Source organism: Eupeodes corollae, chromosome 1 (assembly GCF_945859685.1).
Source record: "Eupeodes corollae chromosome 1, idEupCoro1.1, whole genome shotgun sequence".
Classification (NCBI taxonomy): Eukaryota; Metazoa; Arthropoda; class Insecta; order Diptera; family Syrphidae; genus Eupeodes; species Eupeodes corollae.
This window is the reverse complement of record NC_079147.1, coordinates 186,050,559-186,068,116: the sequence shown is the minus strand read 5'-3', so window position 1 is coordinate 186,068,116 and position 17,558 is coordinate 186,050,559. Positions and strand designations below refer to the sequence as shown.

Sequence of the window (17,558 nt, the reverse complement as noted above, 5' to 3'; positions counted from 1 at the left end):
ACTAATAATCATTTTAATAGTATTGTTGTTTAGAAATTCACCTTAAAATTCAACGGTCTTAATTCATTTAACTAAATTCTGTTAAAATAAATATTTTAGTTTTGTTTATTTTTAGAAATATTACTTTAATGTCACTCCAATGCTGTCATTTTGACAGCGTATGGTTGTAGGTAATGTAATATAAAGCTAATTAGCAAAATGCGCGTTTATATTAGTTATTAATATACACTCAAATTGAGACAATGCCTAATCGTATTTTAGCGGTTTATTACAATACAACAATTTTATTGACAAAAAAGATTATAGCAGAAATTCCAGGCTACTAAACAAACTTAATGTGCTTACACCCAAAAACAAATCAAATTGTCAAACCACTCATCTATTACAATTATACTTTTAGCTGTCAAATTGGTTTGGTTTGGAGGAAATTAATTTTCACTTCTCCTCATTCTAATTTCTCATAGAAAAGTGAAAAGTCCAAGCGCATTTCCCTGTGGATTTGTTAATTTCTCTTTACTTTAATCTGCAGAGCAGAGAAATATAAAAAGAAATTGCAATTTAAACAAACTTTTTTATAAAATTAATAATAAAGTAAGTAAGTAATATTGTGTCTATGTTGTTAATCTAAAAAGAAAATTAATTTTCTATGAATATGCGTTGCGTGTGTATGTCTCTTTTTTTAATTTATCGATTTTTCAATTAAAGTCCTTCAATTGATTTTCTTGTTCATTTCACTTAATTGTACGTGTACTTCCGTCCTTCCTACCCTCTTATGTCCTTGGATTATGCGACATTTAAGTAAGTAGTGGAATTGTTGCAATATGGCCAACTGTGAACATCCCCCACAACCAAACAGCGGCTATGCTCCGCGTCGTTTGTATCAAAATCAAAATGGAACTGCCCCACAGCCGATAGTTGGCGGGAAGGGATTACCCGTAGCCGGGGATAATATCGATCAGTTACATTTATCCCATCAATCTGGTCCGCATTCAATTCAAGGCTCGGCACAACCACCCAAGCAGCAAGTTCATGGTGGGGCAAAATTTAATAAGAAGGATAAAACCGCGGAGGTTATAGCGAGTATGGATAAGATGACTATTGAGGAATCGTTGAAGTTGCACGATTCAAATAATTTGGCTATGAAAACTCCGGTGTCGATTCTGCAGGAGTTGCTGAGTAGACGTGGAATCACTCCAAGCTATGAACTGATTCAAATGGAAGGCGCAATTCATGAGCCTACTTTTCGCTATCGTGTCTCCTTCAACGACAAGGAGGTTCCATTCACTGCAATGGGCGCGGGACGCTCTAAGAAGGAAGCCAAGCACTCTGCAGCTCGTGCATTGATTGACAAACTCACCGGTGTTCAATTGCCCGAGAGTCAAGCTAACGATGTCGATGCTAATTCTAATTGTGGAGGAACTGGAGTAGAGTAAGTCTTGCATCCCAGTTTGAAATTCATCAAAGTTTTAAATTATTTTCTTCTCTAGGTCAAAGGGATCCTATACTGAGAAAGTTATGGGCAATCCAATCGGTTGGCTGCAAGAGATGTGTATGTCCCGTCGCTGGCCACCACCAACCTATGAAACTGAGATGGAAGTTGGCTTGCCTCACGAGCGTCTCTTCACCATCGCGTGTACCATTCTCAATTTCCGAGAGATGGGTAAAGGCAAAAGTAAGAAAATCGCTAAACGCTTTGCAGCCGGAAAGATGTGGCAACGTCTTCAGGAGAATCCGCTTGATAATGCCCAAATAAATGACTCATTCAGAACCGGATTAGACGATGAGGTAAGTTTTAATTTATTACCAACAAACATTTGCTATTTACAAGGTTTTGTTTGCCTGTTTAGTTGTTTAGTTAGAGGGGGGGTTGTGTGGGCTGTCCTGAGTCTGATTCTCCCGATGACATAGTTTGTTTTTTTTTATATCTATTTCGTAAATGTGGGCGTTTGATTTCGCAATTTCTTGCAAAACGAAAAATGAAAACAAAATAAAACAACAACAGGCACACAAATTCTTCTTCAATTTCATTCACTTTGTCTCTCTCTGTCATTTAAATTAGCTTTAAATTTATTTTATGAAATAATTTCTAAAATTTGTGTGTTTGTTTTGTCTTTTTTTGTGTGTTTAAAATTTTCGCAGAATCGCAATTTTTCAAATTATTATGGTGATTTGAAGGATATGCAAGTGCCCACAATAACAAGTCAACATAGTCATAAAGTATCTCAGTTTCATAAGTCATTGAAAAATGCTGCCGGGGAGAAATTAACTAAATTGCAGGTGAGTTACTAAAATAACTGATGAAAAAAATTATTGTTTTCCAGCGATGTCTTGCTTTTAAATATCAACCATGTTTTTATGGGCTTCAATATTATAGTATAGTGAAAAAATTGTCACAAAACGAAATGCAGTTGTCCCGTTTTTATATTTGAAAGTTGATTAACTGAACACTTTTCGGAAAGAAAGAACTAATTTTAACTTAATACAATGGAAAATTTTAAAAGGATATATTAACAAAATATTAGGCATACATTATAATTAATTTATTTTCTAAATTCTTAGCTAAATGAAATAAGAACAAGAAGGGAAGGGGTTCGTGCGTAGATTATGCTCTAACTATTTATGGATCTGCGCGTGCGCTTTGTATGTAAGCCACTAACCTTTTGGAAAATAAACAAAAAATACAGCGTTGTAATACAAAATAAGAAGTATGATTTAAATTTTCGTATCTTTATCTTTTATTCAATGCGTGCCGAGATACTTTTGGTTTTTTTTTTATAAAGAAGTCATATTACAGTTGCCACGGAGCCGCAACAAAATTGTATAGAAATATAAAATAGGAGAAAACATTTATTTTTGTCGTGTAAGTGTATGGACATTTATAAGTACCTGGGTTACCAAAATTAGACCGCTGAGGGACCTTATGTTGCTGAGTCAAAAAAGCATTTGCTTAGGAGAGATATTAGAGCTTTCTACGACACTATACAAAATGCAGTATTTTTCTTATACTAATGTTGCCAGCGCTTTTAATTAGTTCACGTACCCGTGGAATGATAGGTAGTGTGTTGGACTATCGTCATGCCACAGGTCTTGGGTTGAATCCATGAATGTGCTTTTATTACAGGTACTGCTTCTACCGAGGAATTAAAAAATCTTCCAAGAGTAATTCTTGTCATGAAAAGTGCTTTCTGAAATAAGCCGTTTGGATTCGGCTTAAAACTGTAGGGCCCGTCATTGTTGTATTTGTAATTTTAACAGTTAGTCCATAAATAGATGTGAAAACAAACAAAAAAACACGATGCCCTGGGCTTTGCAAAGCAAACACAATATGGGGAGGCTAAAAAGTTTTTTCTTTGTAGTTTTTTCGATGAAAAAGTCAGTTTTAAGCATTAAACTTGCAGTCATTTTGTTGATAGCGAACCAATGTACATTTTTTTCTTGAAAAAGCAAGTTCAACATCAGTCTAATATAATTAATTCACTCATTTACAGCAATCACTACGAAATTATTTAAATTTCATAATTAACCTCGGATTATTGTATCAAAGATGCGTTCGAAGAACTATCAAGTTAAGGGTGCGATTTATTGGATTCTAATAAATTTTCGTTAATGAACGACCCAAATATTTTTTGCAAGTAATTAAAATTTGTATCTATTTAATTAGTCCAAGTATATTTATAGTTTTTTGTTTAATGATTTAACCTTGCCACTATTTTTCCATTAAATTTTGATTAATAAATATTAAATTAAAAAAAAGTTATAATCGAAAAATACCTTATCCATAACATTCTTGATTGATGGAAGCATACATGTATTTGCTATAAAAAAAAAACTATGCATCCAAGGAACACCAATGTTTAAATAAAAATCAGAACAATTATAGCGAACCTGTTGAATAAATGCAGAGCAAATAAAATGCAAATTTTTACATATTCTACAAAATTAAAACGTCTTAAAATCGTTCTGAATCCATGCACAACTCATTCAATAGATCATGTAATCGACATGAATGTTTATTGTTGACGTACAGACGTTCTTTTAGTGAATTCCCACAGTTTAACGCAAAATATAATTTTCATTCATCCCTTTAAGATGCTTTACACAAAGCAACCTATTTTTAAAGCATGGTTCCCTCAAATTTGTATTCCAAAATTTAACTACAAACGAAATTTTAACTCTAACATAGTCCCTCAAAAAGATATTTTCAGGAATATTTCTGCAACAAACAAAACTAAAATTTGGTCTTGCAATTAGCGAACTGCTTAAGTGATGAAAATACTAATCTATTTCAGGAGTATGAACTAGCTAAAGTTGGCAATGGAACTTCCCAAGTATGCTTTTCGTAGTATTGTCTGTACAAAAAAATACGGAGGCACCCGCCTATTGTCTCCACCTGAACTTCTAACGTCGCCAACAAAATGCTCTAACTATTATAAAAAATAAATAGGGTGGCGCAACAATCCGTTTGAGAACTAGGTCCTAGTGACTGAAAACTCTTAACAATTTCTGTGGGCGAGTACTGTTGTCAGGGATGAAAGGGACCTACAGTTTTAAGCCGAATCCGAACGGCAAATTTGAGAAGCACTTTTCATGACAGGAATTACTCTTGGAGAATTTGTCAATTCCTCGCAGTACCCGTAAAAAGACTTTAGGCCAATGGTACTACTCTACGCAAACTACAGCTGACAAAATTGTCTGTTTTGTTGTTTTACAAAGTATTGAGTTACACTTTTGTCCATTTCCAATTATACTAAACCAGTTGTAGCGCATGTTGCTTTTGCAAAAAATGTAAGTAAACAAAATACAGCACTAATAAATCGTTAAATATGTATTTGGTCAATTTTATTTTATTTAATATACATTAACTGATGTAATAACACCTTTAAATAATTTGTTGGCAGCAGTGTTTGCCTTTTCAGATTGTCATTCATTTTTCTGTCATCTAATTATATTTAGTCACTTCCTTTCTAACCTTAAACCTGAGCTTACCCCTTTGCTTTTTTCTATATTATTATACGATTAATTGAAATAAATCTTTGCAATCATAGAAGTATTAAACTTAATTACATTAAAAACACTTATTTGGATTGAAATTAAAAACCTATGCAAATCTTCCAATTTAAGACCATGTCAGCACTTCATATTCTGTCTGTTAGGATTGTTTCGTTTTTGAACGGAGCCCAAAATGAAGCATTTAGATGTGCCTGAGGACTAAAATGAAACATTTTGATAGGCCTGAACACTAAATAAGAAGAATGTGTTTGGTTTTTGCATCATTTCATGCACACTTTCTCACATTTAGTCTACAGTTAGCTTGTAGGCAAACCGAAATGTCAGTCTAAGATTCCCATTTTGTTAAATGGAGTATTTTTGGTTACGACTCAATGGCTGCGTTCAATCTCAGACAAATAGGGTGTCCGGATACCTTTTTGTTAGTGTTTTACGCGTCAAATAACAGCTAAGATGTCAAAAAAGGAATCCTAAGATATCCAAGAATTTCTGGGGTATGTAGGAATCTGACAGAACAGCTGATTCAATACATGGTTGAATTTCAAAAACTTGAAAATCCAAGCGAAAATATAATTCAACTTTTTTATCTATAAAGTGTGACTACGCCATAACAAACTAAAATTTTAGAACACATCCTTCGTTCAGTTTTCTTACGTCAATGCTGAAAATTGGTGAAAAGCACTGATTGACAAAACAAATTACCTCTCAAAACAAAACTATATCATCCGTTATGTTTTTGTGGCTTTTTTTACAGTTAAGCGCCTCAATAGAACATGTTTCAAATATTAAGGGGACTTAACCCTACTTTTTTTGTATTTCATTTTTTGAGCCTAAAACAAGTTTTTTTTTTTGAATTTATAACACGGTGAACTAACAGCTAGGTATGTAAGTATGTATGTATATATGTATGCAACCCCCTGCTTGGGATCACTATAGGATTTGGGGTGGGTGCGAGTTTGAGAATATGCAAAGTACTTTTGCATTTGATCACTAAAATCAAAGTAATCGCCAACAAACAAAAGCAAGCAGGGCAACATTGAACAAAAAACAGGAAAGAATGTCAAAATCAACAATTTTTGCATGTTTTGCATGTGAACTTTGAAAATTGTGAGATCAAAATCTAACACCCTGTTCAAATAAAACTTCTTGCATGTATGCATGCATATAAGAAAAGAATGTATTCTATGTATATAATATTCTATTCAAACAAAACTAACTGTTATTATTATTTGTTGCATCGCATCGCATGACAAGTATAGTCCCGTTTTTAAATCATTCTCGGTCGTTTTATGTATTTTAACTTTATAAGAAATTCAATTGTAATAAAGATCTCGAGCAGTGAACATCACCTATTGTGTTTTATTGAAAGTGTATTACAGTAATCAGAAGTGGTTAAAAAAAAAATTCCACGCGGTTTTCAAGAAAAATCATTAAATTTCGAATTTTTATTAGTAAAAAGTTTTTTTGAAAACTAATCATGGCTGCAGCACGTTCCGAGTCGTTTCTTGAAATTGCATCAGTGCAAAATTTAAAAGAAAAGTTAACCATCTTGGGTTTGCCCACAACCGGAGTTAAAGCAACACTAAGAGTTAGGTTGCAAGAAGCTCTTGAAAATCTGGACGATAACCGTTTGGAGGATTTGTTCCCTGTTGATGCTTTAAATGGTGATGGCGTAGACGACGACATCGCCGACGACGACGAAGGCGAGCAGCGAGAAGCAGAGCACCTCGAACGATTACGTGAAGCAGTGAGACGTAAGGAAGAAATAATTTTATTACAAAAGAAGTTAACGGAACTGAATAAACCATCAGATGAACCCAGATCAACGTATTCGTTCCGAGACATCGAGGATTCGATTTCCACATTTTCGGGCGACGATAATTACCCCGTTTCAAGGTGGATTAAGAATTTCGACGATTCAAAAATAATTTTCAATTTGAACGAATCCGAATGCTTGGTCTATGCAAAGCGTCTCTTACGAGGAACCGCTAAGCTTTTCCTGAGGTCGACGTCTTGCAGATCATGGTGTGAGTTAAAAGCTGCCCTACTGATTGAATTCAATCAACATCAAAGCGCTACGGATGTCCACAATGCTCTTCGAATGCGAAAAAAACGAAGAGAGGAAAGCTTCCAACAATATATACTCATAATGCAAGAAATTGCCTCAGCCGCGGACCTAGAAGAACAGGACCTAATTCACTATATTATAAAAGGTATCCCTGAGTCTTTCTACAACAAGCAAATACTACTAACCGCCAACACAATAACGGAACTGAAGAACACATTAAGAAGATTCGAAAAAATCAAAACTGAATTCCAACCGTCGACATCCAATTATGCAAAGGCCTTGCCACCACCACCACCACCAATAAAACCTGATGCGAAGCCCCAACCATCCGTGAAGTGCTACAATTGCTGCGAAAAAGGGCATTTTGCTACATATTGCCCAAAGCCGAAGCGCGAAAGAGGATCGTGCTTTATTTGCGGGAAGAAGGATCACGTGGCCAAAAACTGTCCGCAATCTAATACCGTTATGACAGTAGTTAGTACGAAGCCGTGTGAGGAGAGTCAATCAACTATGTTTTCGAACAATTTTATTGGAGTAATGGAGTACATCTTCCAAAACAATAATGCTTCCATATGCTTCAAGATGGACGCCATGACGCTGATCGACACTGGAAGCCCTATCAACTTCATACAGCAGCAGTATGTCCCATCTTTCTTGATGACACCTATAGACGATTCTCAGCATAACTTCTATGGTATAAACAAAAGCAAGCTTGTCATATTCGGTAAGGTATTTTGTAAGATAAAATTAAATGATGTGTATATTTTTTCGTGTTTGCATGTAGTTAAGGATAGCAGCATGAACAATGTTATTGTGTTAGGTAGGGAATTTTTACAACAAAATAATATTAAACTCAAATTTGACGATGAAATGAATTGTATTTTTAAAAATAATTTTAAACAAGAAGATTTAAATAACGAAGTTTTTGAAATCCTTAATATCAATAATAATGATAGCCGTGATGAGACGGATTCCTTAAACATTAATGAAAATTTGACATTCGAAGAAAAAATTAAGATCAAACAATTGATTCTCAAGAGTGGTGATAACAAAGATAAAGTTTTGAATACTAAATTAGATGTTGAAATGAATATAAGATTAACTGATACGAAAATTGTTTTCAATTGTTGTCCGAGGCGATTGCCATACGCGCATAAGTTAAAGTTGCAAGTAATTTTAGATGATTTAGTCAAAAACAAAGTTATTCGGGAAAGCAATTCACCATATGCTTCTCCAATAGTACTGGCCAAAAAGAAAAACGACGAATTTAGACTCTGCGTTGATTTCAGGCAGTTAAATAAAATAACGCTGAAAGATAATTTCCCGATCCCTTTAATAGAGGATCACCTAGATAGACTTCGCGGGAAAAGGTACTTTTCACTTTTAGATTTAAAAAGTGCTTTTCACCATGTGAGAATGTCAGAGGAATCGGTGAAATATACGTCATTTGTAACGCCATTTGGCCAGTTCGAATACCTCAGGATGCCATTCGGGCTAAAAAACGCTCCGGCTGTGTTTCAGCGTTTTATAAATTCAATTTTCAAAAATTTAATAAACACTGGCAAGTTGTTAGTTTACTTAGACGATTTGTTAATTGCCACCGAAACAAAAGAGGAGCACTTTCATATTTTAAAAGAGGTAATGGACATTGTTTCAGAATATGAATTACAGTTGCGCATCGATAAGTGTCTGTTTTTATTTGAAAAAATTAAATATTTAGGTTATGAAATAACGGCTGATGGAATAGGGCCAAACTCTGATGGACTAAAGGCAGTTGCAGAGTTTCCATTACCTACTAATGCGAAACGCATGCATTCCTTCTTAGGCCTCTGTTCATACTTCCGAAAATTCATACAAGATTTTTCAATTTTTTCAAAACCACTGTATGATCTCTTAAAAAGTGACGCTCCTTTTGTTTTGGGTGAAAAAGAATTGCAAATTTTTGAAAATCTTAAACAGAAACTTCTCAATGCTCCAATCCTTAGTATTTATAGTGCATCTGCGGAAACTGAATTGCACTGCGATGCAAGCAGCTTGGGGTTTGGTGCAGTTCTTCTGCAACGTCAAAAGGACAAACTGCTCCACCCAATATTCTTTTTCTCTAAACGCGCGACATTGCAAGAAGCCAAATACCATTCGTATGAATTGGAGACGCTTGCAATCATATATGCACTAAGAAGATTCAGGATATATTTGTCTGGGATAAAATTTAAAATAATAACAGACTGTAAATCGTTGACATTGACTCTTAATAAAAAACTCCTTAATCCTAGAATATCTCGCTGGGCGCTAGAGCTGCAAGACTACGACTACGTCGTAGAACATAGGGATGGAAAGAAAATGCAGCACGTCGATGCGCTGAGCAGAAATCATAACATTCTAGTGCTTGAAAGAGATTCCTTTGAACATGCTCTAGCCGCGTCTCAACAAAGAGATCCAACAATTAGACGTTTAGCAGAAATGCTTGAAAGAAGGGAGAGTTCAACCTACGATTTGATAAACCGTCTCGTCTATCGCAAGGTCGACAACAAAGTGTGTTTCTATGTCCCTTCTCAGATGGAGAGGGATGTTATTCAGACGCATCACGATTCCCTTTGCCATGTCGGTGTAGAAAAGTGCTACAATTATTTGAAAAAGTCATACTGGTTTCCTGGCATGAAGATGAAAATAAAAAATTACATCAAAAACTGTTTGAAATGTATTCACTTCTCTGCACCGACTGGAAAGAAAGAAGGCGTCTTGCATCCCATCCCCAAGGGGGATAAACCCTTTCAACCATTCATATTGACCACTATGGTCCGTTGCCTTGCCGCGTTAAAAGCAAGAAAAAACACATCTTTTTAATTATTGACGGTTTCACAAAATTTACGAAACTATACCCAGTAAATAGTACCACTACGAAAGAAGTTATAAGTTGTTTGGGAAATTATTTTTCGATTTATAGCAAGCCGAGCCGCATTATATCCGACAGAGGGAGTTGTTTCACTTCCGAGGATTTTGCAAAATTTTGCAGCGATTACAGCATTCAACATACAAAAATTGCCACCAATTCACCTCAGTCGAACGGCCAAGTGGAACGAATCAATCGCAGTCTAACGTCAATGCTTTCAAAGGAAAGCGAATCAGAACCAGGAGACTGGACAAGGCATATTCATAAAATAGAATTCGCGTTGAACAACACCGAGAATAAGAGTACTGGGTTCAGTCCTAGTGTTCTCCTTTTTGGTGTTCCACAAAAGGGTACAATAAACGACAAAGTAAAGGAGTATCTTGAGGAAATTATTATTGGTAATCAGTGCAGAAATTTAGATTTGGTTAGGCAGACAGCAAGCGAAAACAATGAGCGTAGTCAGGAATCTAATAAACTTTATTTTGATAGTCATCATAAGAAACCTCACCCATATAAACTTGGGGATTATGTCATGATCAAAAACGTTATCACTACTCCGGGTGTCAATAAAAAGCTTTTGCCGAAATATAAAGGACCTTTCGAAATAATAAAAGTCCTTCAAAATGATCGTTACTTGATAAAAGACATCGAAAATTTGCAAATTTCGCGTGTTCCATATGAAGGCGTAGCTTCGCCAGCAAACATGAAACCATATGTTTCCGCATAAGAAAAATCATCTTTATTGATATTCATTGTTTCAAAAGAAAAATGTATTTATGTATACAATTACGTATGTATATGTTCATATTTGTTTTACTTTCTATGTAATAAAAGAAAAATGTCATTAATGTAAACGATTTATTGTATAACTTAAATATATATATATATACACATATATCAAGAAAATTACAAATCTGTAAACGAAAATGTATGTAAATCATTAATTTCCATTATCGAGTTAATTTCGTTTTATCTTTATAAATCGAGGACGATTTAAAATCAGGACGGTCGAGTTGTGAGATCAAAATCTAACACCCTGTTCAAATAAAACTTCTTGCATGTATGCATGCATATAAGAAAAGAATGTATTCTATGTATATAATATTCTATTCAAACAAAACTAACTGTTATTATTATTTGTTGCATCGCATCGCATGACAAGTATAGTCCCGTTTTTAAATCATTCTCGGTCGTTTTATGTATTTTAACTTTATAAGAAATTCAATTGTAATAAAGATCTCGAGCAGTGAACATCACCTATTGTGTTTTATTGAAAGTGTATTACAAAATTAATTTAAAATAGAAATAAATGTTTCCTCGCTTTAAAATTGCTATAGTTATTAATTATTTGCACATAACTATCAAATAAAAAAAAGCGTGTCGAAATTCGTGCTGCGGTTGCCGTTATGGAAAGTTGAGCCTTTTGTCTTTAAAAACTCAAATCTTCAACCGAAAAGCATAGCATTAGCATTACTACAGCATACCTAACCATTTTTATTTTCCAAAGCAAGAATATGATTTAGAACACCGGGAACGAGCGGGATGCTCAAAAAAATATGAAAAAACTTGTTGAGATAAACAGGTAAGCAAATTTAATGCCCGATAGTTTTGGTAAACGGTTAACAAATTTGGATCCAAAAAGGGAACTATTCATGGAGAATTGAACTTCGCGACTCTCGGTGGTCCATAACTACGACGCGGATACGATATTTAATGAGACTTTTCACACAAAGTTTGGAACACCAAAATAAGTTATAAACAAATTTTCAGTTTACTATCTATCAAAGTTGTACCAATAATGTTAAGCAAAGACATGAAGGGACATAAGTCAACAGCAGTTCCTACTCTTTAAACTTTGCTTAATTTTGTTTAAACTTGACTTAAATAGAATAAATTCAGTGAATGATTCACTACGGAATTTTTGGCAAAAAGCCGCACTAATTCATGTCTTTTAGTAAAATTTCTTGCCATTTCTTATTTTCATAAGGACTAATCGAACAAAGAGAATATAATTTCTCCAAGAAAATGTGTAGAAGCAGAAGAACTTAATCATCATTTTATAGCAAATTTAAGTTCAAATTAAGTTACAATACAAAAAGCTGCATATAAAATAATAATTTAGCAAATAAATTAAAACAAACAAAAAGTTGGACCCTAGCGTTGGACGTTAATGCAATCGAGCATATAATGGATGAACCGGGACGTAGATCAGCTTAAAAGAACTTTAAAAATATTGGGGATCTTAAAACGGACCTTCAAGAGCAATGGCAAAAAATAAGTTAATAAGAGAATTTCAATCAGACAGTTAAGGCAAATGTTGCCGGGTAAGGCAAGTTTCTAGGATCTGTTTGGCCATCTGCCAAAAACTTTCCTTCCAATTAAGGCAACTGTAATGGAAAGTTTACTGAAAGGTTAGTCAAGAAAAATCTCCCTAACTATCAAGTCAAGTCTACTCATATCAAAATGACAATTGATCATGTTTTTTCATTCAACTCAAAGTTAAACTTTATTACTCTATGATTTATCTATTTTCTGCACAACTTCATTTAATGCTTTCTTTAAAAGGGTTCCTTGTCAATTTTGAAAAGAAATAACCAATATTTCTTTGCAATACAAAATACAAATCGTGATAGACTTGTAGCCTGCTTGAATAGTGTTTTGTAGACACCAATTTGTGGGTACTTTATACTATGAACTTAAAGTAAAGGTTTGCGAAGTAAAGTTCTAAATTTAAAATTCATGTTACCTGGAAAACTAACTATAGTCTGTCCGATAAAAATTGGCAGTACAGGGAAGATAGGGATATGTGCATCTCGTTCGCACTCTTTTCCTACTCATAAGTACCTTTCTCAAAAAAACTCTTACAGGGTTGCCGTAATGCGCATTTTGAATTTGAAAAAGCTAAACAAAATAACTGCAGGGTTACCATTCTTCTTTTTTACATTGAAATTTCATTTCGTTCATAATTATATATGAAAATGAAATAAATGAAATGAAATATTTCTTTCTAATAATACACTTTTTCGCTGGCGACTGGCAAACTTAAAGCCAAGATTTTTTGTCAAAATCGTGTGCAAGTAAGACCTGCTGATTTTGTTGATGTTGACATTAAGTTTTACCTCATTCAGTATTTTGTCAAGCGTCGGTAATTCATTATTAAAAAAAAAATTGGTGAACTATTTGTCTAATTGCACATTTATCAAAATCATCAATTTTAATTTTGCGACCAGATTGGTTTTTCTTTTTTGGTGGTGAGTTGTGGCCTTTGGTGCTGTTTTCCTTCAGAAGTCTGTATACTTTTCGTTCAGATACAGAAAAAATATCAACAACCTGCTTTACAGCCTCGGTTTTGCTTTGCAGGTTCTTACAAATAGCTTTTGTCGCCTTAACTATTTCTTTTTTTTTGTCGGCACTCAAGTCCTTTGAGCCTGTTGATGTTGAAGCCATTTTTAATTTGCACAACAAAAACACAACAATAAAATACAAACAACACCACAAAATCATAAAGATAATATACAAACAAAACAACAAAGGCACAACACTAAAAAACAAACCACACAACAATAGAACAACAACAGCACAACAAAATTATTACAATAATGCACAAAAATAACTCGCAAAATGAACAAACCTACCGCCCGGCACAAGAATGTACGCAAATAATATACTTCCTCAAATAAAATGGCTTTGATTTTTATAACTGCATTTTAACTGATTTCCAGAACTTTAAAAGAAATGCAAAAGTCAAAACACAACACGATAACACTCATCGTTAAGAACTTTTAAAAAAGCTCTCAAAGCAAAAGCTCTTCAACAGAAACCCATTGAAAAAGTAAGAAAAAAATACGAAGTGAGTTAAGAAATTGAAAAAGGCAACTCTGAATGTGTGTGATTTAATGAGGGTTGAAAAGCAGCAGAGAACGATCAGTGCATGCTCAAGTGTGTGCCAGGTAGGTCGTTGTGGGATCTACGTTGGATGCCATCGAAAATTCATGCGTGTTTTATTAAACTTTTTAAAGGAGTTTCCTACAATTGGGTATGGTGTAGAAAATAGCGCGCCACTGATTTTTAAAAAGCTCTCCCATAAGGCCTGTACTGCCAATTTTTATCGGACAGACTATAGTTACCTCAGTCAAAATGTACGTTCAAATCAATGAAGTTGACAACAAACGAAGTCCCTTATGTTCCCTGAACCTGTCTAATGCATTGCAAAAATTTAATTATTATTTACATGTGCCCGATTATTCGTGAGACCACAGTACTTCACTCATTAGTAATTATATATATTAGATATCAAATCTTGAACTGAAAAACTTTCTAAATATTTCAGACACTAATTTTCTTATATTTCAGATTGTGTGCACACTTTTTCAATGAAAAGCTTTATTTTTTTCTCATTTCAGAAAACTTGCCTGAAGGCTCCTTCTCTGAATCATATCCAACTTCTTGCTGACATTGCTCAAGAAAATCAATTCGAAGTAACTTATGTTGATATCGAAGAGAAAACAATATCAAATCAATGTCAATGTTTGGTACAATTATCCACATTACCAGTGGCAGTTTGTCATGGCTCTGGGGCCACACAAGCCGATGCACAACGTCATGCTGCTCAAAATGCTTTAGAATACTTAAAAATCATGACCAAAAAGTGAATTGAAATGAATTCCTTCATAACTTTATTGGCATTTTAAACAAATTGCAAAGAAAACAACTTAAAGGCCAACTCTTCTTGTAGCAAGAACAATAAGAACCAAAAACACAACAAAAACTTTTAAAAGAATGTTTAAAATTCGCAGAGGAAAGAAGAAAACAAAATTTTATTAAAATATGTAATATGTAACTCAAATTACTATTGGTCGTGATTTTCTTCTCCAAATGTTGAGAAAGTGGAAGAAAAAACTTTAATTTTTTTTGTTTAAGTTTCTTTTTGTTTGTTTTCTTTTTAACACAAAAGAAAAATAATTATGTAAATGTTTTTGTTTTTTGGTCTGTGAAAATCTGAGATAATTTGAATGGACATTTTTGTTGTTGTAGAAATGCTCATTAGCTTTGCCATGAGTTGGAAAATAATAAGATACAAACAATTTAAATAATTTTAGGTGTTTTTGAATTTTAACAGATACAAGATTCAAATTTGTTTTAGAAAATAATTGTAAATTTAAATCTAGATTTGTTTCAATTTTTATAGCATCAGAATTAATACCAATCTATATTTATCTCATATTTACAACTCATGGCGAATACAAAAACAAATGAGCATATTTTACACAAAATAAGAACAAAACAAATGTCTCAGAATTTCATATAACTTAAATATATAATAATACAAAAAAAAAAACAAAAGAATTAAACTATAATAATCAACTAAGAAATTTTAACTAAATACATAAATAACTGGTATAAAATATAATATTTAAATTGTGTGTGTCTAAAAAATAAAATTTAAAAGTATCGATATTAATTCTTTTCACACTAGAGGCTTTCACATAAAACAAACAAACAAAATCATAATATCCTCTTCTAATATCATCCATTTGCATTCAATTTAATGTAAGTACATAAAACAATGATGAATAAATATAAACAAAAACACAAATAAAAAAAAAATAAAACAAAGAATTTAACATAGTAAAAGCGGTTTATAAGGGATTTATATTTTAAATTGTTAGTTATTTATGTAACTAGTTTCAAATTAACCATTGCTATAATATGAATACAAAATAAGAAAAAAAAAGACAAACAAAAGGAAATTCATTTGAAAGAAAAACAAAAAAGGAATTCGAGAAAGAAAAAACAAAAAAATATGTAACATCCATAGTTGCAGTCTATGGGTAAATGTTAAAATTTGTACAAGCTATACTTTGCATAGAGCTAATGAAGTTTTCCAATTATTGTTGTTTTTTTTTATATATTTTTGAAGAAAACAAAAAATTATTATATATTTTTTATTTTTAACTGCAAATAAAAACAAAATATACCTATAAAGTATGTATATCCAGTAAATTTTGAATAATGACAAAATTGCAACTATAAATCTCGGAACTGAAGAAAACCAACAACACAAATAATACATAAAATATAGAATTAGAATTTTTGAGAATAAAAGCAAAATGAAAAGTAATTTAAAATTAAAAAAGGAAAACAAAAAAAGAATATTAAATCTAGACGAAAATAATAAAGGAAAATCATACATTATTTTAGTGCAAAGTGTAGAGGTTGTAATTTAAAAAAAAAATCCATCTTTCATGCAACAAAATGGAAGTGGAGAATATATAATTATTGTATCCCCTTAAATCCTTATGTATCACATAAATTAAAATAGATTTTAAGTAAATTGCTTGTGAATTTTCATTTAAGTTTTTGAATTTTTTAAAAGAAACTCGAAGAATTAAATGGAAATTTAGGAAATATGAATGAAATTTTTGTGTGTTTTTAGATATTGTAATCAATAAAATTAATATGCAAAAGTTAAAAGAACAGTTTTTTTACTATATTATGCAGCAGTTTCTTAAAAGCAAAGGAATATATAAGTCTAAATGAAACATTTATAAAGCTCTCTCAGAATCAAATGCACGACTGGGTCGCTCCTGTATGCAAAGAGTCTGTTTAAAGTACCTACAGTCACTGGCCATATTATAAGACGCACTGCAGAATTTTTATAGTTATTAGATTATTCGCAATATTTTTAACGTTCAAGAATGGATGCATGGTTACATTTTTATGCAAGATGGAGATCCATGCCACACAGCCCGGTCCATAAAAACTTATTTGAGGGAAGAAAACATCCCTCTGTTGGACCGGCCGGGAAACAGCCCTGATATGAACTCATTGAAAACGTGTTGGAGCTGATAAAGAGGGAAGTAGCTAAAGATGCGGTCACTTATTGAAAGAGTAACTCACATGTGGGATCACTACCCATAAATGCAGAAGATTTTGCAAAAAATCTAAAGTGGTCTAATAATATAGCCAGGGACTGTATATAAGATTTAAAAATATACCTTGTAAATTATTTTGTCTTCAAAGATATAAATGCCATTTGACTAGTCAAAAAAACCGCGTGATTCATCCCAAGACACAACTCATCCCGGAAAAAAAAATACTTGTAAGCATACTCAACGAAAACAATTGTTTGTGTATTCAACTAGTTCGTTCAAAGCTTTTTCCTTTGGATAGCTTTATTTCAGTTTCATATTGGAAGAATCAGGATGGAAAATAAATTATCTGAAGATAAGAAAGAGGAAGAACATGTATGTTTAAATTGTAAAGCGATACAACGGATAAAGAATGGCGTGCTCAGCTTTATGCAGAGACATGTATATGATGATAACTAATCAATGTTATTTATACCTATTACAATCCAATTACATTCCTTCTTTAACACAAGTTTTCAGCGCAAACATGGAGATATTAAGTTCAGTTTATTTTTTTCGTTAAATTTTAGAAGAAATAAGTATACGAACAAGAACAAGAAATTGCTATTCATGTGTTGTTTAGAGTCAGGCTCTTATGCGTTGTGGATTTTAGTTATGAAGATACACTTAAGCAATAGTTGTAGAGGTTTTACGTAACACCTATACAGGTATAATACATATA

General features: G+C 32.9%; 1 protein-coding gene across 4 annotated transcripts; it reads left to right on the top strand.

The window, feature by feature from the left end:
• Positions 1–431: 431 nt before the first annotated feature.
• LOC129954276 (interferon-inducible double-stranded RNA-dependent protein kinase activator A homolog) lies at positions 432–16,442 on the top strand. 4 transcript variants are annotated; one of them, XM_056068119.1, is made up of 5 exons: positions 432–591; positions 800–1,429; positions 1,488–1,785; positions 2,140–2,277; positions 14,369–16,442. In XM_056068119.1, exons 2-5 carry the CDS (start codon positions 822–824, stop codon positions 14,615–14,617), a joined length of 1,293 nt encoding a protein of 430 aa, XP_055924094.1. In that variant the 5' UTR covers positions 432–591; positions 800–821; the 3' UTR covers positions 14,618–16,442. The 4 variants fall into 4 exon arrangements, with proteins under 4 accessions (XP_055924094.1, XP_055924098.1, XP_055924096.1 ...); XM_056068121.1 differs by having other exon boundaries at positions 437–591; positions 804–1,429; XM_056068120.1 differs by having other exon boundaries at positions 437–595.
• The last annotated feature ends 1,116 nt before the right edge of the window (positions 16,443–17,558 follow it).

Bases quoted from the DNA above. Each gene is read 5' to 3' on its own strand.
- LOC129954276 (XM_056068119.1), top strand. From the start codon at position 822: ATGGCCAACTGTGAACATCCCCCACAACCAAACAGCGGCTATGCTCCG. The intron at 1,430-1,487 runs GTAAGTCTTGCA...TTTCTTCTCTAG, and splicing joins TGTGGAGGAACTGGAGTAGA to GTCAAAGGGATCCTATACTG. The intron at 2,278-14,368 runs GTGAGTTACTAA...TTCTCATTTCAG, and splicing joins AGAAATTAACTAAATTGCAG to AAAACTTGCCTGAAGGCTCC.